The following is a 20,997-nucleotide window of genomic DNA, read 5'->3' on the forward strand; positions in this document are numbered from 1 at the left end:
TGCTGCTGCTGCTGCCAGCGCGTGCGGCTCAAGTCCAAGGAGAAGAGTTGGCATTTTTGTGCAATACACCTCATATCTGTGCGCCTGCCCTCTCTCACACCTCTTCATCAATTCACCCTTCCCAATACAGTCCCTACCAGCCTTCTCCCATCCGCCAGAGGCATGTTCGGCGCTGCTCTGCGCAACCGAGCGCTGCTACGATCCGCTGCATCATCGTCACATACCGCGCTGCCTCGTCTTGCCGGCTACCGAGGATCTTTTGCTAGAGCTGTCAAGCCTGTACGTTCCCTCTTCCTTCCTATTCCTCGACATCCATCCTCGCTGTGTCGGACGTCGTTTGCTTTCCATCCTGGCCGTGTAAGCTGACACACAACAGACGTCCATCACCATGGCGCCCCAACAGAAGAGGAAGCAGAGCACTCTGCCCGCTGGTGAGCTTTCACGTGCCAATATTTTTTCCGAAGGCCAGCCTGGCTGATATGCTTGACAGGATACAAGGAGGACAGCAGCAAAGGTGCCATGCTCAGATTCGAAGACTCCCTCCCGCAGCTCCCCGTCCCCACCCTCGAGGAGACCGCAAAGCGATACCTGAAATCAGTGCGCGCCCTCGTGACCGAGACCGAGTACCAGCACACAAAGAAGGCGGTGGAAGAGTTTATTTCTCCCAACGGCGCCGGTCAAGAGCTGCAAAAGAGGCTGCAAGCGAGGGCCGACGACCCTCAGGTGAAGAATTGGCTGTACGACTGGTGGAACCAGGCCGCGTACCTTGCGTACCGCGATCCCATCGTTCCCTACGTCTCCTACTTTTACAGCCACCGCGATGACCGCAAGCGAAGAGACCCCGTCAAGCGCGCCGCGGCAATCTCTTTCGCCGTTCTTGACTTCGCCAAGCAGGTCAACGAGGGCTCGCTCGAGCCCGAGTACATGAAGAAGCTGCCCATTGCCATGAGCTCTTACGAGTACATGTTCAACTGCTGCCGTATCCCGATGAAGCCGTCCGACGAGCCAAAGAAGTACGACTACAAGGAGAACCCTTACATCCTCGTCATCCGCAAGAACTCCTTCTACAAGCTTCCTTACATGGTCAACGGTCGCCAGCTCAACACCAGCGAGCTGGAGGAGCAGTTCCGCCGCATTTACAAGTCGGCTGAGAAGGGCCCCGCTGTCGGTGTCATGACCACCGAGAACCGTGACACCTGGACTGAGATGCGCGAGCGCCTCATCAAGACCAACCCCTCCAACGAGGCTGCTCTCGAGCAGATCCAGGCCGCCTCCTTCACCGTCTGCCTCGACGATGCATCTCCCATCACCCTCCACGAGCGTGCTCGCCAGTACTGGCACGGTGACGGCAGCAACCGCTGGTTCGACAAGCCGCTGCAGTTCATCGTCAATGAGAACGGCACCTCCGGTTTCAACGGCGAGCACAGCATGATGGACGGCACACCCACCCACCGCCTGAACGACTACATCAACATGTGCATTTTCAACAACAAGCTCGACTTCGACAACCCCTCCGTCCGCTCCGACCTCCCTCCCCCAACCCCGATCAAATTCCAGCTCTCGACCGAGAACCTCGCAGACATCGGCGAAGCCGCCACGAACCACACCAAGCTCATGTCGCAGCACGAGCTGCGCGTCGAAGCATACCAAGGCTACGGCAAGGGCCTGATGAAGAAGTTCAAGTGCTCGCCGGACGCCTACGTGCAGCTGATCATCCAGCTGGCCTACTACAAATTCTACGGCAAGAACCGCCCGACCTACGAGTCCGCGGCCACCCGCCGGTTCCAGCAAGGCCGCACGGAGACCTGCCGCACCGTCTCCGAAGAGAGCGTGGCCTTCTGCGCCGCGATGCAGCACCCGCTCAGCACGGCGCAGGAGTGCCGCGAGCTATTCCTGAAGGCCATCGGCGGACACGTGGCGTACATTACCGACGCGAGCGACGGCAAGGGCGTCGACAGGCACCTGTTCGGTCTGAAGAAGCTGCTCAAGGAGGGCGAAGAGGTGCCGGCGCTGTACAAGGACCCGGCGTACGCGTACTCGAGCACGTGGTTCATCTCGTCCAGCCAGTTGAGCTCGGAGTACTACAACGGCTACGGCTGGTCGCAGGTTGTTGATGATGGATGGGGGTGAGTTTACTCATGAATCTCGGATGAACCAAGCGACACTGATTACTGACTGCTTTTGACAGAATCGCCTACATGATCAACGAGAACAGCGTGCAGTTCAACATCGTCAGCAAGCACCTCGGCTGCGAGCGCATGGCCTTCTTCCTGAACGAGGCCGCGGGCGACATTCGCGATATGATGAACGCTACCATGCCGGCGGAGAAGCCTAAGTTGTAAAGAACGAACGAACAGTGATGGATGTGACCAACGTCAAGGTCTTGTGAGGCTGCAGAGATATGAATAGATGGAAAGGGATGGGATATAGATGGTGGATGTCATTTCAATTTCAGCGTGGAGGGCGATCTCGTTAGAGAGACGTGTCGACTTCCACGCGTATGCTGATGTTGATGCGAACGATCAAATGTATATTTTGTACGACTTCGAATGTTCTGCTCGTCCTCACAGTCCGCTGAGCCGTGGTATCAAAAGAGTGAGAAGGATCCTTGTCATCTGGGATTGTCATTCAAGATGTACATAACCAGTGCCCGGCGGATGTGCATGGGTATGGATCTACACAGTCTTCACGTTTTCTGCAAGACTGTCCCGGACAAAGGACCCGGAATCGGTGTATGTAGCGACCTTCACTTGTTGCCGTGCCCGGATCTGAAGATTTGACGGTTGTTGTCATGGATGGAGCCATTGAGCGAATCCGCGGTGTCGTGGTTGAAGACAACGACGAGCTCTCTGGGCTCGTTGGCGTAAACAGCGCTGTTTCGTTTTGGTCGCTCTCCGATCCCTCCGATCGCGCTTTTCGATGTTGTCGGTGCCCTTCGTACGTGTCAGTCAATGTATATACCAAAACAGGCATTCTCATTCGGGTTGGCCTGTTCTACTGTCGTTGGAGATGAGTTTGATGATGCAGACCGAGAGGACGACCGCTAATATGGCGACGAACAGTATTGAGAATATAAAGCTTCCATTGAACTTTTTTGAGCACAACACAAGCGGCGAGCAACAAAAGCGGCTGTCTTACTTTCATCACAAAGGACTATCGAGCTATGCGGTGAACTAATGATCCATGTCACCAAAGCTGTGGAAGGGACTGATGGTCTTGCAAAATCAATAACTTCACGTAAAAAGAGGAAAACAACCTGCTCAACACGATACAGCCGACTGCAGGTGTCCAGGTCCGTCTCACAGCTTATCATGCTTCGGTCCAGCTCGGAAACACCACGACATCTAATAGTTCCAGGCCGATGGATCGCTCATATCAAGGTAGTATTGACAGGTCAGATCCATCCAGATGCAACGCATCGAGTTCCCGTAAGCGCTTGGGCCGTTCCATTGTTGAGCGAAAAGCTCCCATCGACCGTTCACTGGGCAAGCCATGAACCCATTGGCGCCGAACGCTGTAGTCCAAAGGCTGAGTGATTGAGAACCAGGGTCAGCATCCCGGTCTACGGTGAGGCAATCGATTGAACCGTCGGGAGTCGCGGCTGAATGAGGGCTCGTGTAGCCGACAGAGAGATCAGGTGCTACGTAGATACGTTGACCTCCTGGGACGCCGACATCCAGACCGCAGGCATCGGGTGACCCAACAAGAACTGTGGGATTGTCCGGGTTGGTTGAAGAAGTACCGCCACCCAGATAAAACTTCCCTCCATCAGCAACGAGTGGGAGATTCTGCAGGAAGTCGTTCGGTGCGATCAAGTTTGGCAAGACCCGACAATAGAGCTTGAACGATTCGCTCGCTTGCCGAGCTTTAATCGGAGTGGCGACGGTGCCTCCGAGTAGAATGAGCACACTGAACAGCTGCATTGTGTGAAAGTCTCTGACCCGATTGGTGTTGAGTTGAGAAAGATTGAAGAAAGAGATGAGGATCCGGGGAGAAGAGCACGAGGCTCACACATCTTTATAGCCACGTCTCTCAGGCGAGTATCGCCAGTAGAACAACATCGGGCCAGTGAATCGTTGGTTTGATGCCGTATCATCTCACCCGTCTGCACTCTTTGCAAGAAGAACTGAGGCGCGATCGCAGTAGCGACCCCCGCGTGCAACCATGGTATGCCCATGACCAGGCTGACGTATTCGGATACGCAACCATCTCTTTTCCTGATCCTTTGTGGATGCTATATCGATCTTGAGATCTTATGAAGCTCTAATATAACGTGTCTCAGCGCCCTTGAACGGGGTCAGTGATCACTCGCATCAGCTGTAGATATTGCACCCTGAAGGTGCGGTACTGGAGCATCACCATCGATACCCGGGACTCGATCTCGACACTGACCGCGGTAAGGATGAGCCAGGAGATCGAAAAATGTATCTGGAGTTAGCATAGGTCCGCTTGAAAACGTGAGCACTCCATTAATAGCTTTGAAACGACCTGTCCACTGTTGCAGCGCGCTCATCGTCAATGGTGGAGTTGAGCGAGACATAGTTGCACCCAAGCCCACCAGGTAACCCAGAAGCGTCTTTAACATTGGCAGCAGCCACAATTGGACCTGCGTGTCCTTGATCCTTACATGAGCTTTGTAAGTCCTACTTGATGACATGGCGTGCTTGCTCCTCACAACTCTCCGCGCTACGGAATCACTACTGCGAACGACCAGGCGCGGGGAAGCCATGGACCGGAGCGTCGACCTAAAAAGATTGAGCGGAAGAGCTTTGCATTCCCAATCAATAACTAATACCTTGCGTCATAATGCATGTTTCAAGGTGACGACCCATGGATCTCGCCATAGCGGCGTCCTTTACGTGCACTCCATGCGTTTCCCGCATTCGTTCGGGTGAACAGCATCTCTCGATCAAGTCTATCGAAACATGTGCGAATCCTCTAAGGCTTCGCATGTAGCCAAGTTGCTTCCATGGCTCAAGATTGACAATGACACCATTAGTCACCGCTGGCCACTTGCGAAGCTCCGGATTTGACTGTGCCCATTGTCCAAGGTAGAGTTTTCGGACCATTCTGAGACATTCCCACACATCTGCAACGCTAGTACTTTTTCGTACTTTTCCATTATTCGAAAGCGAGAACAAAAGTAGCGATCTTCAAATGCTGGACGGATCGTCCATCAGTTCCAACATCACTTTCAGATGGCCCTTGCTCAACTTCATTCCATGGGGTCAGCTTTGAGCTTCTCTTCGGAGCTCCTGGAAAAGATTTGGCCTGGTTATTCCACTGTGAGATCGGATCTTGACAATTCGTCCTTTCAGAACGGTTCGTATGATCGAGAAGCAGCATGGTTTGTCCGGATCCATGGTAATCCAATTCGAATAGCGACACGCCAATCGAGCGTCAAGTCTACAGGACATCGCGAAGAAAGAAGAGATTCCAGTCGCCTGTTGCGGCGCCCCCGCAAGACAGCCATTCTAGTCTAATGACGACTAATGATTCGCAGCTGCCATTGCGCATCGAGCTTGGCATTGGAAATTACTTGGGAAAGAGTATCTTGAAATGACTGCGGAAGTCAGGTGGTTTGGCTCAACTCTTCGCTGAATGATAGTTCCACTGCCAATTATTATACCCTTCACTGAGCAAAGATGTCAAATTGGCAGTAGACAGCGCTTCCACTTGGTGATACTCTCATGAGCCTTGGTCCCGACTGTCCTTCTGCTGCTTACTCAGCCGTCTCCGCCCTTGCGCGTCTACGCTGAAGCTCCTTCTTCTCCTTCTGCCTCTCCTTTCTCCCTCATCTCCATACCCATCCCTTTCACGCGAGGCCCCTCTGGGAACCCTAGTCTCAACCTCCATCTCAACCACGTCTCCCTCAGGCGACGTAGTTGCAAGGCGGGTGAAACTCTTGCGCGCTAGAGGACTGCGGCCTGTTCTTTGAGCGGATGAGCCGGGATGGTAAGTTCGTGGAGGCATCAGGAGATGAGGTGGGTCGTTGTCATGAGGCTGAGTGGGCGTGTATGAGCGGGGCTGAGGTGGCGGCGGATTTGGATTCCTCTCTCGAGACGGAATGCCGAAGTGCATAGAGACCGAGGAGGAAGAGCTCAAGCAGCGGGAGCGGCCGACTACCGGCGGATCATTGCTACTTGCATGGCGCGATTCGGTATTCTGAGCGCTAGTAGGCTGCGCACGAACAGGCGCTGGGGGCAACGATCGAGGCGCCTCAAAGTAAGCTCCTCCTGCGGGCCGTTGGGCTGCTTGCTGGTTATGATACGTCGTGGCAGCTTCGATACCTACGAAGCTTTCCACGCGTCGAGGAACCAAAGTCGAACGACTAGATGCGGTCCCCAATCCCAGCGATTGCCAACTTGTCCTTTGAGACGCGATAGCTGTTTCTTGCTCTCCCGGAGGGCGCTGGGAAAGATCAGGCCGTAGGACCTCCGAGTCGTTTGCTTGGTGATACCAGCCTCCAGGGAGCTGCTCAGAAGGAGCAAATCTGCCTTGTAGATGACTGGGAGGCTGCAAAGGGGCGTGAATATATCTGTTCGTCCGAGCTTCTGCCGCTGGCCTAAAGGTTTCTGGATCGACGTTCAGGTCATCTCCGGTAGCTTCTGCGTCGGCGACGACCTGTTCCGCTGTCGTCTTTTCGTCCGCCTTCCCTGCATCGGCTCTTGGTCCGCCCCAGGTTCGTTGACCTGCAGTGCATATGCCGTACTGGCGTTCCAAGTCAGTGTATGGCATTAATACAGAGATGAAGCATACTCACCACCATGTACAACCAATTGAAAGCAGGGTTGACCACGAACATGAGCGGATACAACATGATCTTGTATCGACCAAGCTTTGCACCGAAGTAAAGCATCAAAACCCAATTCAGCCCCAGGGACACAGCGATGAAGCCGACCGGTAGGTTCTTGATCTTTTGAGAGGTCGTGAGGATGGATATGACCATAATGAAGAATAGAAGGGCTGTTGTGCGGATCGCGTTCTGGGCGAGACGTATAACCAGCAAGAGAGGGTAGCGTTTCCACAGGCGTATGTCAGTTAGCATGCAGACTTCGTTGGTGATGAAGCCCAAGAACCACCGTCGGCGCTGCTTGAGTAAACTCTTGAACGTTTGAACAGCCTCGGTCTTGCAGAATGCTCCAGTGTTCATTTGGATTTGGTAGCGTTCCTTCGCACTCTACACCATCGGGTTAGCCTAGGTTAGACCGCAGTATCATTAGCCCGCACGTTAATGTACTCACGACCATGAACAGATGTGTCAGGAACCGATCCTCTCCTAAATGGTTCTTCCAATAGTCGAAATGATCCTCGCACTGCTCCGCCTTATCCGCGAAATAAAACTTCGCCAGCTTGCGAAAAGCGCTGAAGCGAAGCATGGTGAGCGCGCCGGGCAGACAAGTCACAGCGCCGCAGCCGCTCTCAACCGTCCTCTCGAATAATTGGCCGTGCACATATTCCATGTCTTGGAGGACAGTGATGAGCCGATGCTTGACCGTGGTACTCGTTATGATTCCCGTCTGAGCAAGCATATTTCGATTGCTGCCGGGTTTCAGCTCCATCTCGTACATGAAGTTCTGTATGCAATGCGCGTCGAGGATACAGTCACTGTCGATGAAGAGCATGAAAAGATCGTCATTCCGGCGAAGGTAGTCTTGGTACACACGATCGATGAGGCGAAATGTTTTCTTTTGGCAGCTACGCTTGCCTCCATGGGGGAACCGAGACACCGTGATGCGGCAGCCGCGGTAGGCAATGTCGATACTTCGAGGAAATGACTCGAGGGTGATCGGTACGCCCAGTTTCTCAATTGTCCGGAGATAGAGCTCATTTTCTTCCTCGCCGTCAAACGAGAGGAAAATGTGCAAGCAACTTGGCGGGTATGCGCAGTCCACTAGGGAGTCCACTGTGCGAAGGAGAATCTCCGGCTCTTCGTTGTAGCATGGCATGATAATGACGACCTTCGGCGCGGTATGCTCATCCAGAACGTATTTGATCCGGCGTTCTCTTCCAACGTTGTTGATGACCAGCTGGTAGACGCAGAACAACCAAGGAATAGTCAATAGCCCAGCAAAAGACCAGAACGCGAACCTGAAGCGGCTGGTTAATATCCATGGGCCTCATCAAGAAGCTCAACGGTAGCGTGCGCCATCAACTGCGCCTCCGGTGGTACTTACTATGCAGCAGTCAGCACTCTCCCGGCAGCAGTATCTCACTTCGCGGCTGTCATCACATACCCATTGTAACACCTCCACCACCCCTTGTGGGAAAACTCTCACGATCTGTGCCGGTAAAGGTAATGTGACAACCATGATGGGTAGGAACACACACCGCATTGCGATGAAGAACACCATGTTAGCAACCGCCAAAACCCGAGTCGACCACTTGTCAGCCTTCTGCGTCACCTTCATCAAACAGAACAGAAATGCCAGCAGCCAAAGAATCCATTCGAGTAAAGCGGCAACCATGATAGTCCCGACGATGGAGACGTAGATGATGTCTTCCACAGGCCAAGGCTCATTGAGCGCTCTGTTGAAGAGGGCGGTAGCCATTGAGCAAGGAGAGCGGGAAAGCGAAGGAGAAGATGTTTATGACAAGTCCTTGCCTTTTTGTCAACTTCGGGAATATTTCATGTGCAGATGCCGCGCCCGGTAGCGCAGGTACCCGTGGAGAAGGCCCGGCGCGCTCGTCACACAGGTGAGCGCGAGGGCGGTGCAGTGCGACGTAGTTGTTAGGGAAGATGTGGACGGGTGGCGTCATGTAGAGTACTTGTGGCGCGGCATACTATACTGTAAAAACGGATGGGAAGTTGCGGCGAGATGCAATGCGCCGAATCAGGGGCGTCTGCCGCATTGGACAAATATATGCTTCCTCGGCTCGACAGGTGAAGTGGTTTCAAGGAGGCAAGGCAAAGCCAAGGCAGGAACGACGTCGACTGACAAATCAGTACTCATCCATTGACAATCTTATATTGTGGTCAAAGACCATAGTCCCGACGTCCAAATGATATAGTCAATGTCTTGTGATGAAAAAGCTGCATCACAATAAATGTCCACGAGGGTTGTTCTAGATTCCGTCACAAGTCGAGGGCATCCTTGGCTTAAGATTTATGTGAGATTTATAATGCAATAGATTCCAGTTTGCGTCATCAGCAACCAATGGCACTTTGGGTAAGCTTGCACCAAGTATCCTTCTGGTCATCTCAGGCATTAACAAATTCTCCAGCGGAGTGGTTAACGCGCTGCCCTGCTAAGGCAGTTCCGTAAGTCATGCCTCAGACATTCCATGTCGTCGATCAAGTCCTAACAGCCATCCAGTTCGGGAGCGTGTGTTCGAATCACACAGGTGTCGATATATTTTTTTGTCTTTATCGCGGGGTGACTATGAACGCCCTTCGGAGTATGATGTTCACTCCATACTTCTTTGTAGATTGCTTTTGCAAATCGGGACGTAGGGCTCTGTTCGACACAATGACAATGTGCGCTATTCCGTCCTTTCGTTCAAAAGGAAAATCTACAAAGCACGCACCGCTTTCCTGGGAATTCCCAATCACCACAAAGCCCAGATGTTACAGCAGCGTCTTCGAGTAATAACGATGGCTCTCACGGTTTTCCTCGAAGTCGACGTGCAGATCGCTGCAGCAACAGATCATACCGAGGTCACGCTTCCGCGATAAGCTTATCGGCATCAAGGTAGCGTCATTCAACCTCACCTCCGTTCCAGCGATACAAAGAAAGAGTCCTATTTTTATTTTTTTGACTGTCAAAATAATACCATCGTGATACCCTATCTTTACATCATATTTAAAATGGTTACGGAACGAAAACCGCTCACGTTCCTCACGTTACCACCTGAGATCCGCAACTCGATCTATGCCCTGCTGTTCATCCCTCCCGTAGACGACTCGATACCAGAGATCCCAGACATTGAATGCCCGATCGCAAAGGCGCTCTTACCAGACGATCACGATCCCAAATCCTACGATGACGGAGGCAATGCATGTGACACCAAGCCCACCGTCTCAAAACGTCCGCCATCACACCTTGACACTCTCCTCACGTGCCGCCAGATCCATCGCGAAGCCCAGCTTCTGGCGCTGAGCACCACCATATTTCATCTGCATTCGACGATCGCGCTGCCTGAGGCCTTCGCATTGCGATCACAATCGCTGTCAACGCCGAAACTAGGCGCGCTTAGACACCTGACCCTCACCGCTCGAATCACGCAGCTGCGCGCCTTGAACGAGACATGGAATGGCCGGCCGTTCGGACAATCAAGTCTGCAATTGGAGACATTGACACTGGTCCCTTTGCGGCCAAATGCAGCGAACACAGCATGGGCGGAGGTCGCGGAGCTGGATCAGTGCCACACACTCGCGCATGTGCTGGCCGAGACGCTGAAGAAGCTGAGCAAAGTGAAAGAGGTCAGAGTCGTGAACAAAGGATGTTTCGGCGAAACAGTCTGGCCGTTAGTGTACAGACATCTGGTGTTCAAGGTGTGGAAGTGGGGCGGGATGAACTGCGGCGTGAGGGTGGATTGTTCTCGGAATAAACAGGAAGGATGGTTCAAGGCCTACCTGGACCAGCCTATAGACGAATGCTGCGACAGAAAAGGGAGGGACGCCTGTATTGAGGCTTTCCGACTCATGGGTGCCGAGGGAACAAACCCGAATGCTGTCGCTGGCATGCCATGGGAATCGTGATCATTCTTTGCCTGATTGAAGAGTTGTACATTGTAGAAACGTAGACTCGCAAACAAACTCCACTGAGAACGCCCGGCGTGCAGCAAAAGAATTAGATGTTCCTGCAGCCAATCTTATGCCTTCTGGTATCAAAACAAAGACTTCCTTTACCTCTTCCTCTGTGCGCCCCTGACCAGTAGTCCGCCGACGACTCCTGCAGCCACGGCAAGGCCACCAACAATGGCAACGCCAAACAGCCCCTCCTTCTGCACCTTATCTTCGATCAGATCGCGCAGGCTCTGCGCTTGCAGGTTACCCTCCTCGATCTCCAGCAGGCTATCGGTGTATCGCCTTGCCTCCGCATAGTTCCCAAGCTTGTAGTGTCCCAGCGCAAGGTAGTAAAGGCACTCCCGTCGGCGGTCGGGGCTCTGGCGGAAGATATCGGAGAGGAGCTGGACGCCGAGCTGTTGCTCGTCGCGCTTGTTCGATTTGATCAGACCCCAGGCGTAGTTGAACTTCGTCTGGAGAGAAGGGTATGGGTCCTCTTTCTCATACTGAGAGCGAAGGACGGCGAGCTCGGCGGGTTTGAGGGCGGATTCGGCGTCGGCCGCGTCTGGGAGGCGGGTAGTGTTAGACATGACCGCGCTAATGCTTGAGGTCGTGAGCAAGGTATACATATACTTACAAGGTAGTCTGTCGGAAGGCATGGTCGTGTGTATCGTGGCGCGCACGTGGTGATTTGTTCTAGAACTCCCGTTTGCTCTCGCTGCCGCCTGCGATCAGCCGGGCTTCAACTCAGCGGTTGGCCATTGCGTCATTCACGCGCCGGTCCGCCAACGCGCGAGCTAATTCCCCAGACTAGACCAACTCTGGAACTTTGTTTCCAGAAGTAAACATGAGCCTTTCGAGATACTGCAACTTCAGCATCTGATTACTATACCACCTATACGTCGCGTACAGAGCTGATCTAGCAGCACTTGCCCTCGGCCTCTCTGACACTCCCAAAGTCTTGATCCACACAGTCTCGACAGTTTGGTCACTATGGTTCTCTTCGACGAAGATCCTGTCACGGTACGGCATCACGAGGTAAACAACAACGATTTATGCTAACACAACCTCCAGCTCATCTCAGAGACGACGAACCAATTCCACATCGCCCCCGACAAAGACTCACTCACACGAATTTCCTCGTCACTGAACGCACTCGGCTCCAACCGCGCGTCTCGTCTTGCAGCACAGCAAAACGCGCTCAAATCACTTTCGCGCCGCCTCAACAACCTTCACTCCCAGCACGAGTACGAAGAGAACAGGCACGATGCCGGAAAACACGCGAGTGAGATTCTTGCGCTTGATGCGGAGAAGTTCAGGATAGCGAAGAGCGCGTATGATGTTGAGGTCGAAGGCGAAAGGCTGGAGGGCGAGTTGGCTGGCCTGAAGGCGCAGTTGGACACACTGGAGAGGGAGGGCGTCGAAGGTAGCAGGAGAGGGAATGGCGATGAGGGAGATGAGGTCTTGTATGAGGTTCGCTCCTCCACACACCGCAAGCACTTGCTAACACGGACTCGGCAGACTGAAGCTCCAAGTCTATCGCTCTCTGGGCGTGGATGTCTCTCAAGATGCAAACACTGGAACATTCAACCGCGCTGTAATTCGCAATCCGGCGAAAGGGGACGTTAATGTGGTCAACGTGGATGGAAAGCTGGACAAGAGCTTTTACGCCAACATGTTCTGGGACAGCCTCTAATGCCATGAGATGGTCTCATGGTCCCCCGGGATTCTGAGCCTTTGGACTTGACATTCACATTCGGGGTTTGAATTGGAGTATGGCGTGATTTTAGAATACCCCGCTGGCAAGTAGCACCTCATGATGATTATAATGACTATGCAGATCTCGTGCACCCTTCCTCCATTTTGTCTCAAGTGGGGTGCTTCTTGGTTTGGGAAGACCTTGGTCCAGTTGTCTGTATGCGGAAGCGGGAGCCTTCGCAATTTTGAGCGGCACGATATAATGTCAAATGCATCTCGTGAACGACCGAACTGTTTAAGTGGTGTCTATGATGGTTCCCAAGCCCTAGCATGCTCTCACTACTTTGCAGGATGAGTTGGCAAGGGGTTCGCCGGCGCATCCTCATCACCGTGGCCGCCCTCCTTCTTCTCCAATTCCTTTTGGTACATCTTCCATAGATCCTCGACCCTCTCGCCATCGCAACAATCGCCAAACAACTTCGTCTGATCATACTTGCCTTTCCTCAAGCAAGCATTGATCTTCCTCACCAGGCCATCCCCAAATTTCTGCTCTAGCCACTCAAGAAAGTAGCCCGTCTTCTGATATCCACCATCCCACCCTCCACTAGCTTCCTGCCTCCAATGCGCCGCTCCAAGCCCAGCTCTCAAGCGAACCCAGTCTGCGATTCCCTCCGTCAAGCCGCCCGGACAGCTTCCCCCAGCACTCCATTGGAAGCAGTGCACGAGTTCATGGCAAATTACGCCTAGCAGCTCGTGACGCTTGTCACCGCCCTGTGCGCATCTCCGAATATACTGTGCGTTGATGTGGATTTCCTTGTGATCGTCGTCCAAGTCCAGGCCCGTCGTGTATGCCACCCCATCGAACTCGCGCACAATGAACGTCACACTACGCGTGCCCGGGCGTTTAACATGCAAGGGAGAAGCTTCCGGCGAGTCGTAGAGAAGGTTGAGGACGTTCTGGACCTGAGCTTCGAGGTCCTCATTGCCATGGATGTTGGAGAGGAAGATGGAAGCGCCTTCGTGTGCGAGGTCGCGGAGTTCTAGACGCAGAAGAGGGGTGGGGAAATTGTGTCTGCGGACTACGGGAGTCGGACGCATGATCGTTGTCGGTGAGGTGATGGCGGGAGACATCGTTTGTTGGAAGTAGATGGGAGTCGCAGAGGATTGGTCGAGCGCAGCCATCAGACAATGGCAATTGCAGGTATTTATATTCTGTAATGTTACCTCACGCAACTCAAATGGATGGAATGACAAGTCAAGAAATCTGCAGAAATGTTGTGATGGTTGCTGGTGTAGGGCGCCTTGGGTTGAGGTGCAAGGTGGTGTGTGGCAAAGCGCCAGAGCCGCCTTGAATCCGAGCTGGCAGAGGGTGCTGACACGCTCTACCTAGGTAGGTATCATCAAATATTCCAAGATCCAAACGTACCTTGTGACAAATTTTCCGACAACTGAATGAGTTAAGTGCGACTACAGGGCTACGTGAGTGTTCGGCAACGAGGTTGGTCATGGGCATAGATTCCGCTCGTAGTCCACCCGAAGATTGGTCGCTCATAGACCGGACTTCTCCAACATGGCGAAGACCCAGAGATTTGATACATCAAGCTACTATTCAACACTCAAGAATTCTAGTGTATGGAACTTGGCTAATCTTCCTTACGACCCTTCATACCCATGCCATGACCTTTACGCCTCGCTCAGTAAAACAATGATCAGGACCAAGCTCCCCTCAAGAGCTACTCTCAAACTTACTGCCCACCTTGACTTTGCCTAAAGCCTGTCCGTTATGATCCTCAAGATTCTCTGGGTCTGTTCCATTGGGCAAGTCAGACGTAGAAACATGCCCAACGTTGCTGTTCGATCCATCCAGGTGAGGTGACGCTTGCTTGGGTGCGTCGACTCCTTGCGGGCTCTGCGGTGCAGAAGCACTCTTTGAAGAAGCACTGGCAGCCAGTTGCGTCGGTAAATTTCCAGGATCCTCTTCTCCGTGCTGGCCGTACGGTCTGGTTCCCTCTAACTCGTCGGCCTCGCCCACTGTCTTCCCATTCGTCTGACTTCTCACACTACTGGCTCGGCTGATCAAGGCGCTGCCTTCCTTCTCAGCTCGCAGGCCAAGTTGCTTGTCTGAATCATCGCCCGTGTCTTTCACGCCATGCCAATCTGCCGCCTTCATATCTTTCGCCTCTTCGCCTTGCTCGGGTTCTTTGACCTCGATTCCAGGTGCCCCATCCACCTGGGCAGCTTTCCAAACAACGGCCAGACGGTCGAAAGCGCGTGTCCCCTTGCGTGAGGATCCCTTAACTCCGTCCATCGCATCCCAGTCAATTTCGAAGACGCCAGATTCTTCTGGTGTACCTGCCTTCTCAGGGCCCTGACCCTCGAAGAAGATATTGAACCAGACGTGCGCGACTGCTGTGACCATTGTAAAGCCTCCGACTTTCGTCTTGTTGCGTCTTTCCACATCAACATTAATGTCGCTTGAAGGCAAGACTACGCGCGAGGCAGGACGGAAGACCACGTCGCCACCTGTGGAGCTGTCCATGGTCTTCGTTGAAGATCTGGACACGTGCTTTTCCTCCTTCTCCAGCGGATCTTCAGGGTCAGATGTCTCGTCTTTCTTCTGCAAAGCGGTGTTCTTGCCTCTGCCCATCACGTCTTGAACCACATCGGCAAATCCATTCTCTTTTTTAATCTCACCTCTCACGATCTCCCTCTCCTTTTTCGAGAACGTATGAAACGTCTTGATGAACTTGCCCTCCTCGGCGAACCCTTCGATTGACAGCTTAACGCCATCTCTCAGTCCCCAAACGTGAACCTCCAAAACCTCGGCAGGCCTCTCGATGTACTTTTTGCCGCCCTGGGTCCAGCGATCGACATATCCCAACGTCCTAATCTGGCTGGGAATGCTGATACCCGCTCCAAAGCCAGGGCGCATCCTCCTCTCCGTGAACCGAGCCTTTGCATCCTCCACTTTCCACCCTTCTTCAGCTATCAAGTAGCTACAGCTCACCGTTCCGCTCCTGCCCTTTCCAGCCTTACAGTGTACGACAACAACCCTGTCATCTTTCTCCTTCAGCCAATTGCGCATGCTGCCAACAATCAACGGAATCAGGCCGAAAGGCGGCGGGTGATGGTCGGGCCATGGATAGTGTCGTATGCGGCCGTAGACCTCCTCATCTGGATATCCGGTGCCCTCTGCTCTGAACTCCCATATCGCCCATTCGGAGCCGTGCTTAGAGTCCAGGAAGCTCACGAGGTCTTTGAGCGGGTTGCGATAGGCGATTTGGGGGAAGGTGCCGCTGGGACCGGAGGTCGCGATGATGTTGTCTGTCACGTAACAGAGATCAAGTCCGGCTTCGGGGTGTCGTGCGCGTGGGCCTGCGACGATTTGGCGGAGGAGGGAGGCCATGCTCGAGGGGTAGGAGAGTGTTCGAATTGCGCGTGAGGATTACTGGTTGTTTGTTGGGTTCATGCCGTAAAGATCTGAGGAAAGTGGTCGCGTGACTGTTCGCATGCTCTCAAAGGTCACTGGACAACAATTAGCCAGCGAATTTCAGAAGTAGTTCCTGTCGGGTTGTTGTTTCCCTCTTGCTTGAACTTGGCCAACAGTCCTGGAATGACATCAGCGGAGCGCGACGTCAGGCCAAAGTCTCGAACGGAGATCTGTTCCAGACCATCTATCATCTAAAAATGAACGTTTCGAGCGAATCGATGTGAAGATGAGCAATCGAAGTGATCTTAAATCTGCGAACAGGTGCATATAATGAACGATTTACCAGTGCTATACAATTCATCTGTGGCTCTCTTCAGGCTCGGGGCCACAGCTCTGTCATGATCAAGTCCCACCTTATTATCAAGTAAGCCTCATTCCCAATTCACGCCTACGTGCGGAAACCTCGCAACATCTGCAGAAAACGTCAATGACACACTGGACTTGCTCTCGCAGAATGGTTTATGGCGAGGTCTTAAGCTAGATACATCTGCACATTTCGAATCTCCCTGATTAGGGTTAGGGTTTAGGGTTGATCGAACATGCTATATGTACAGTGTGTCAGCCACATCCCACGGAAGCAATCCAACATCCTATGTTCAGAAGAAGGAAAAACCTTCAAGAAATAATCTGCGGTTTTAGTTGACCTTTGGAGTTGGTACAGCTCTAGGTGAACCACGCAATGAGTAGTAACGGGAACCGTGGAGATGTTTCAGTTTTTGTGTGCGGACGTGGTTGGCAAACCATCTTGCCTACACGGTGTCAGCACCAAATGGTCGGTGTCTCGTCTAAGCGCATGCGATGGACAGAACAGCGTAGGCATTATTGATAAGTGTGCCAATGAACGTATGAAACATTATGTACAAGTACATGTAGAGACACGAGATTGATGTGTGGATGACGTCGACGTTTGATACTGTACGGTATTCTCGACGTGTAATTGCTATCTACTCCATGTCATTCACCGGCACTCGTTCCCCAGTGTTGCTCGTGTCTTGACTGCCTAACTCTGCTCCGAATACTCAGTTCCTCGTAATCTGGAATGGCTTCGAAACTGACGCCGCTCAAGGAGCTTAAGGTGCTCAAGCATCAGATCCCAGCCCATGGCCTGACGCCAAACACATCGATTCAAAACAAGCCGCTATTTATCTACAAATCGGCTTTCGCTTCAAGCGTATCTGCAAGCGATATTGAGGGGCACCTGAGCTCTATCGGTGTTGTTTCACCGCAATGGAGATACAGCATGTTCACCACTAGCCACTTTCACGTATGCTTTGCCCTCTCCTGTAGAGGCTGCTTCCCGTTCCGGAACATTGCTCAGCAAGCATCTGAGGCTAACGTGTTCAGACAACATCGCATGAAGTGTTGGGCATAGCTCATGGCCAAGCAAAGCTCTGCTTCGGGCATGAAGATAACCCTAAACGCGTCGAGGAGACAGTTCGCAAGGGTGATGTGGTAATCATCCCTGCAGGGGTCGCTCATCGGCTGCTGGAGGACATCGATGGAGGCTTCTCAATGGTTGGCTGCTATCCGAAGGGTTTTAGTTGGGACATGGCGTATGGCAACAAGGGAGAGGAAAAGCAGATCGAGGCCATCGGCAAGCTGCCGTGGTTCACACGAGATCCGGTATACGGAGACGAAGGCCCAACTTTGTCGTAGTCTATACTTCACTAGAGCCGGTGAATTTTCCATGAGAGAAAGCTTGACACGCGCAACTTTCACAAGCCGAGTGCAGGCGCGAAGTCTACTTCATGTGACAGGTGAACAATATGTGCAAAAGACGTGCACAGACCAACTTACGTAGTGGCGCGCTTTCCCCTGGTCGGAGGGCAGTCGCTGCCTGAGCGCTGGCGGGCTTCATTCGCCGTTCACGAGTCGCATCATCCACCGACTACCCAACACCTCCTCTCCTCGACATCACGCGCTGTTTTCTCCTTCGACGTGTCTATCGCCGGCACAGGCATAACCCACATCCGCTGTGCCGCTCTCTCACGTTCTCCGACATCTACCGCGAACCCAGCCCCGCCTACGACCTTACAAAGCAGTCTACTCATCTATACCTTGCACCGCTGGCAGGCGACTCCCAGACTCAGGCAGAGGCCTTCGACCAGAAAACACTCCACTGGAAACCCTCATAAAATCAACATGGCGGACGCTGTTGCTAAAGCAGCGCCACCTCTCCCCACCAGCAAAGATGACATTAATGGCACGTGAGTATGACCCTTCGCCTCGATCTCGGAGATCAAGAGCTTTATATCACATGGAGCCTCCATGCGCGGGAGGCTGAGGTCGCTCATTGTTTCGAGCTTTGCTGATCATCGCATAGATGGAACTACCTGGAATGGGGAGTCGACCGTATCATGGTCAATCTCAGCTACGGCCTCGACCTCAAGACGTACATGACCCTTTACACTTCCATCCACAACTTCTGTACCGCGCAAAAGGCGGTGGGCGCCCAGACGAATCTTAACTCGAGTCAGCGCGGCGCGCATCTTCTTGGCGAGGACCTCTATCGACGGCTTAATGACTACCTGAAGAGGCATTTGACAGGCGTGCATACGGAGATGGTCAAGCATGTCGACGAGGCGCTTCTCACTTTCTACATCAAGGAATGGAAGAGGTACACGACGGCGGGCACCTACAACAACCACTTGTTCCGGTACCTCAACCGCCACTGGGTGAAGAGAGAGATGGATGAAGGCAAGAAGGACATCTACGACATCTACACACTCCATCTTGTGCGGTGGAAGGAGGACATGTTCGGAAGCACGCAGAATGCTGTCATGGACGCCGTTCTGCGTCTCGTGGAGAAGCAGCGCAACGGTGAAACCATCGAGCAGTCCAAGATCAAGTCCGTGGTCGATAGTTTCGTCTCCCTTGGTATCGACGAGCAAGACAGCACAAAGACAACACTCGACGTCTACCGTAAGCATTTTGAGGAGCCTTTCCTGGAAGCGACTAAGGTCTACTACGAGAAGGAATCCGCAGAGTTCCTCGCGGTCAACTCCGTTGTGGACTACATGAAGAAAGCCGAGCGTCGCCTTGATGAGGAGAAGGAGCGTGTGCCTCTGTACTTGCTCCAGGAGATAATGACTCCGCTCATGAAGACCTGCGAGGCAGCCCTTATTGCCAAGCACGCAAACGTACTTCGCGACGAGTTCCAGATCTTGCTCGACAACGATCGGGAAGAGGACATGGCGCGTATGTACAAATTGCTCGCGCGCATCCCCGAAGGCCTTGATCCTCTTAGGGCGAAGTTTGAGGCCCACGTCCGTTCCTGCGGTCTTCTGGCTGTCGAAAAGGCGGCTCAAGCCAGCGAAGCAATTGACCCGAAGAACTACGTTGATGCCCTTCTGGAAGTCAACACACAGTACTCTGCTCTCGTGCAGAATGCTTTCGGTGGTGAATCAGAGTTCGTGCGCTCACTTGACAACGCGTGTCGCGAATATGTCAACCGCAACAAGGTCTGCCAAAAGAACTCTGCAAAATCGCCAGAACTTCTCTCGAAGCATGCAGACAACGTTCTCAAGCGTTCTCAGAAGAGCAGTGAGGAGGACGACATGGAGAAGCTTCTGAACCAAGTCATGACCATCTTCAAATACATCGAGGACAAGGATGTCTTCCAGAAATTCTACTCCAAGATGCTGGCCAAGCGCCTCGTCAACGGCACTTCTGCTTCGGGTGACGCGGAGACCAGCATGATCTCGAAGCTGAAGGACGCATCCGGTTTCGAATACACTAACAAGCTCCAACGCATGTTCCAGGATATGCAGACGTCGAAGGATCTCAACAAGGCGTATGAAGAGCACTTGAGCAAAGGCTTCAGCAGCGATGACGGCATTGGAACCTCGTTCCAGATCCTTGGTGCAGGTTTCTGGCCGCTACAGCCACCCAACACAACCTTTGCGCCGCCTGCGCTGCTTGTAAAGCAGTACGAGCGCTTTACTCACTTCTACGCGGACAAACACGGCGGCCGCAAGCTGACATGGCTCTGGAACCTGTGCAAGGGTGAAATTCGTGCCAACTACATCAAGAACGCCAAGGTACCTTACACCTTCCAAGTGTCGACCTACCAAATGGCAATCCTCCTGCTCTTCAACGACAGCGATACCGCCAGTTACGACGACATTGCAAGCACCACGATGCTTGCCAAGGAAACTCTCGACCCCTCCCTTGCCATTATGCTCAAGGCCAAGGTACTCACTGCCAGTCCTGAGGGTAAGACCGAGCCTGGCACCACGTACTCCCTGAACTATAACTTCAAGGCCAAGAAGCTCAAGGTCAACCTCAACATCGCCATCAAATCGGAGCAGAAGCAGGAGGCGGAGGACACTCACAAGACGATCGAAGAGGACAGGAAGATGCTCATGCAAGTAAGTAATATCCAGTCGAGCTCTATGTCTTGTTGTCCATTGCTAACACTTACTCTAGTCGGCCATCGTCCGTATCATGAAGTCTCGCAAGACTATGAAGCACACGCAGCTCGTTTCGGAGACTATTCAGCAGATCAAGTCTCGCTTCTCGCCGAAGGTCAGCGACATCAAGAAATGCATCGACATCCTTCTTGAGAAGGAGTACTTGGAGCGTCTCGAGGGTGACGAGCTTGGCTACCTGGCTTAAGGTTCTGCGACGTGCGATAACGGTGCTGTGTCGCATCTGACTTGTGGTGTCTGGAGAGAAGTTGACGTGCGAAGTATTGCCGCCCAAAGCACAGTAGCAGGGAGGGCGAGAGGTAAATCACGTCTCAAGGTTCGGTCGTTGGCGTTTTGAGCGCGGGATAGGCTGCATGAGACACGGACAACGAGACTGCGCGCGAAATGCGCTGATGAGTACAGGCGGGGTGCTTCTAGCATGGCGTTCCTGGGCGTTTTCTGGCTGTCCTTGCACAGAAGCAGGGCTACCATCAACTTATGTACCTAGTCAGTGTTGACTTGCGCGAGGCGGCATTCTTTAAGGTAGCTTTGCTATGACGCGAGACGGCTTTGTGTGTAGCGGTCATTTCACGGATAGAAAAAACTCAATGCACAATCAACAGTACGTAATCAATCCTCAAAGTCGCGACAGTGAATTGATTGGTACTAGG

The 20,997-nt window shown here is 53.0% G+C and overlaps 10 protein-coding genes across 10 annotated transcripts; 5 read left to right on the forward strand and 5 right to left on the reverse strand.

The window, feature by feature from the left end:
* The first annotated feature begins 20 nt into the window (after positions 1 to 20).
* On the forward strand, positions 21 to 2,561 carry WHR41_05593 (uncharacterized protein). The gene is made up of 4 exons (XM_069374198.1): positions 21 to 279; positions 377 to 431; positions 491 to 2,126; positions 2,189 to 2,561. The coding sequence occupies exons 1-4, from the start codon at positions 163 to 165 to the stop codon at positions 2,340 to 2,342; spliced, it is 1,962 nt and encodes a 653-aa protein (XP_069228604.1). The 5' UTR covers positions 21 to 162; the 3' UTR covers positions 2,343 to 2,561.
* A 783-nt stretch (positions 2,562 to 3,344) lies between these two features.
* On the reverse strand, positions 3,345 to 3,923 carry WHR41_05594 (uncharacterized protein; the record flags this gene model as incomplete). Its single annotated transcript, XM_069374199.1, has 1 exon — positions 3,345 to 3,923. The coding sequence occupies one exon, from the start codon at positions 3,921 to 3,923 to the stop codon at positions 3,345 to 3,347; it is 579 nt and encodes a 192-aa protein (XP_069228611.1).
* A 2,367-nt stretch (positions 3,924 to 6,290) lies between these two features.
* WHR41_05595 (uncharacterized protein) lies at positions 6,291 to 8,552 on the reverse strand (the record flags this gene model as incomplete). The annotated part of the gene is made up of 5 exons (XM_069374200.1): positions 6,291 to 6,411; positions 6,461 to 6,711; positions 6,764 to 7,180; positions 7,245 to 8,091; positions 8,332 to 8,552. The coding sequence occupies 5 exons, from the start codon at positions 8,550 to 8,552 to the stop codon at positions 6,291 to 6,293; spliced, it is 1,857 nt and encodes a 618-aa protein (XP_069228610.1).
* A 1,256-nt stretch (positions 8,553 to 9,808) lies between these two features.
* Positions 9,809 to 10,702, forward strand: WHR41_05596 (uncharacterized protein; the record flags this gene model as incomplete). The annotated part of the gene is made up of 1 exon (XM_069374201.1): positions 9,809 to 10,702. One exon carries the CDS (start codon positions 9,809 to 9,811, stop codon positions 10,700 to 10,702), a length of 894 nt encoding a protein of 297 aa, XP_069228609.1.
* fis1 (Mitochondrial fission 1 protein) lies at positions 10,537 to 11,440 on the reverse strand. Its single transcript, XM_069374202.1, has 2 exons — positions 11,367 to 11,440; positions 10,537 to 11,294 (listed from the first exon to the last, which is right to left on the reverse strand). The coding sequence occupies exons 1-2, from the start codon at positions 11,386 to 11,388 to the stop codon at positions 10,849 to 10,851; spliced, it is 468 nt and encodes a 155-aa protein (XP_069228608.1). The 5' UTR covers positions 11,389 to 11,440; the 3' UTR covers positions 10,537 to 10,848.
* Positions 11,441 to 11,598: 158 nt separating this feature from the next.
* Positions 11,599 to 12,579, forward strand: WHR41_05598 (uncharacterized protein). The gene is made up of 3 exons (XM_069374203.1): positions 11,599 to 11,752; positions 11,804 to 12,195; positions 12,251 to 12,579. Exons 1-3 carry the CDS (start codon positions 11,723 to 11,725, stop codon positions 12,423 to 12,425), a joined length of 597 nt encoding a protein of 198 aa, XP_069228603.1. The 5' UTR covers positions 11,599 to 11,722; the 3' UTR covers positions 12,426 to 12,579.
* A 187-nt stretch (positions 12,580 to 12,766) lies between these two features.
* WHR41_05599 (uncharacterized protein) lies at positions 12,767 to 13,558 on the reverse strand (the record flags this gene model as incomplete). Its single annotated transcript, XM_069374204.1, has 1 exon — positions 12,767 to 13,558. One exon carries the CDS (start codon positions 13,556 to 13,558, stop codon positions 12,767 to 12,769), a length of 792 nt encoding a protein of 263 aa, XP_069228602.1.
* A 595-nt stretch (positions 13,559 to 14,153) lies between these two features.
* On the reverse strand, positions 14,154 to 15,833 carry WHR41_05600 (uncharacterized protein; the record flags this gene model as incomplete). The annotated part of the gene is made up of 1 exon (XM_069374205.1): positions 14,154 to 15,833. The coding sequence occupies one exon, from the start codon at positions 15,831 to 15,833 to the stop codon at positions 14,154 to 14,156; it is 1,680 nt and encodes a 559-aa protein (XP_069228594.1).
* Positions 15,834 to 16,878: 1,045 nt separating this feature from the next.
* Positions 16,879 to 17,629, forward strand: WHR41_05601 (uncharacterized protein). Its single transcript, XM_069374206.1, has 2 exons — positions 16,879 to 17,181; positions 17,262 to 17,629. The coding sequence occupies exons 1-2, from the start codon at positions 16,957 to 16,959 to the stop codon at positions 17,571 to 17,573; spliced, it is 537 nt and encodes a 178-aa protein (XP_069228593.1). The 5' UTR covers positions 16,879 to 16,956; the 3' UTR covers positions 17,574 to 17,629.
* Positions 17,630 to 17,792: 163 nt separating this feature from the next.
* Positions 17,793 to 20,960, forward strand: WHR41_05602 (uncharacterized protein). Its single transcript, XM_069374207.1, has 3 exons — positions 17,793 to 18,124; positions 18,241 to 20,287; positions 20,346 to 20,960. Exons 1-3 carry the CDS (start codon positions 18,060 to 18,062, stop codon positions 20,532 to 20,534), a joined length of 2,301 nt encoding a protein of 766 aa, XP_069228592.1. The 5' UTR covers positions 17,793 to 18,059; the 3' UTR covers positions 20,535 to 20,960.
* The last annotated feature ends 37 nt before the right edge of the window (positions 20,961 to 20,997 follow it).

Source organism: Cladosporium halotolerans (assembly GCF_011745625.1).
Source record: "Cladosporium halotolerans strain TM138-S3 chromosome Unknown Sca19, whole genome shotgun sequence".
NCBI classification, from domain to species: Eukaryota; Fungi; Ascomycota; class Dothideomycetes; order Cladosporiales; family Cladosporiaceae; genus Cladosporium; species Cladosporium halotolerans.

Bases quoted from the DNA above. Each gene is read 5' to 3' on its own strand.
- WHR41_05593 (XM_069374198.1), top strand. From the start codon at position 163: ATGTTCGGCGCTGCTCTGCGCAACCGAGCGCTGCTACGATCCGCTGCA. The intron at 280-376 runs GTACGTTCCCTC...GACACACAACAG, and splicing joins TTGCTAGAGCTGTCAAGCCT to ACGTCCATCACCATGGCGCC. The intron at 2,127-2,188 runs GTGAGTTTACTC...TGCTTTTGACAG, and splicing joins GTTGTTGATGATGGATGGGG to AATCGCCTACATGATCAACG.
- WHR41_05601 (XM_069374206.1), top strand. From the start codon at position 16,957: ATGGCTTCGAAACTGACGCCGCTCAAGGAGCTTAAGGTGCTCAAGCAT. The intron at 17,182-17,261 runs GTATGCTTTGCC...TAACGTGTTCAG, and splicing joins TCACCACTAGCCACTTTCAC to ACAACATCGCATGAAGTGTT.
- WHR41_05598 (XM_069374203.1), top strand. From the start codon at position 11,723: ATGGTTCTCTTCGACGAAGATCCTGTCACG. The intron at 11,753-11,803 runs GTACGGCATCAC...CACAACCTCCAG, and splicing joins TCGACGAAGATCCTGTCACG to CTCATCTCAGAGACGACGAA. The intron at 12,196-12,250 runs GTATGAGGTTCG...CGGACTCGGCAG, and splicing joins GATGAGGGAGATGAGGTCTT to ACTGAAGCTCCAAGTCTATC.
- WHR41_05602 (XM_069374207.1), top strand. From the start codon at position 18,060: ATGGCGGACGCTGTTGCTAAAGCAGCGCCACCTCTCCCCACCAGCAAA. The intron at 18,125-18,240 runs GTGAGTATGACC...ATCATCGCATAG, and splicing joins AAAGATGACATTAATGGCAC to ATGGAACTACCTGGAATGGG. The intron at 20,288-20,345 runs GTAAGTAATATC...CACTTACTCTAG, and splicing joins ACAGGAAGATGCTCATGCAA to TCGGCCATCGTCCGTATCAT.
- fis1 (XM_069374202.1), bottom strand. From the start codon at position 11,388: ATGCCTTCCGACAGACTACCTT. The intron at 11,295-11,366 runs GTAAGTATATGT...CCCGCCTCCCAG, and splicing joins GCCTTCCGACAGACTACCTT to ACGCGGCCGACGCCGAATCC.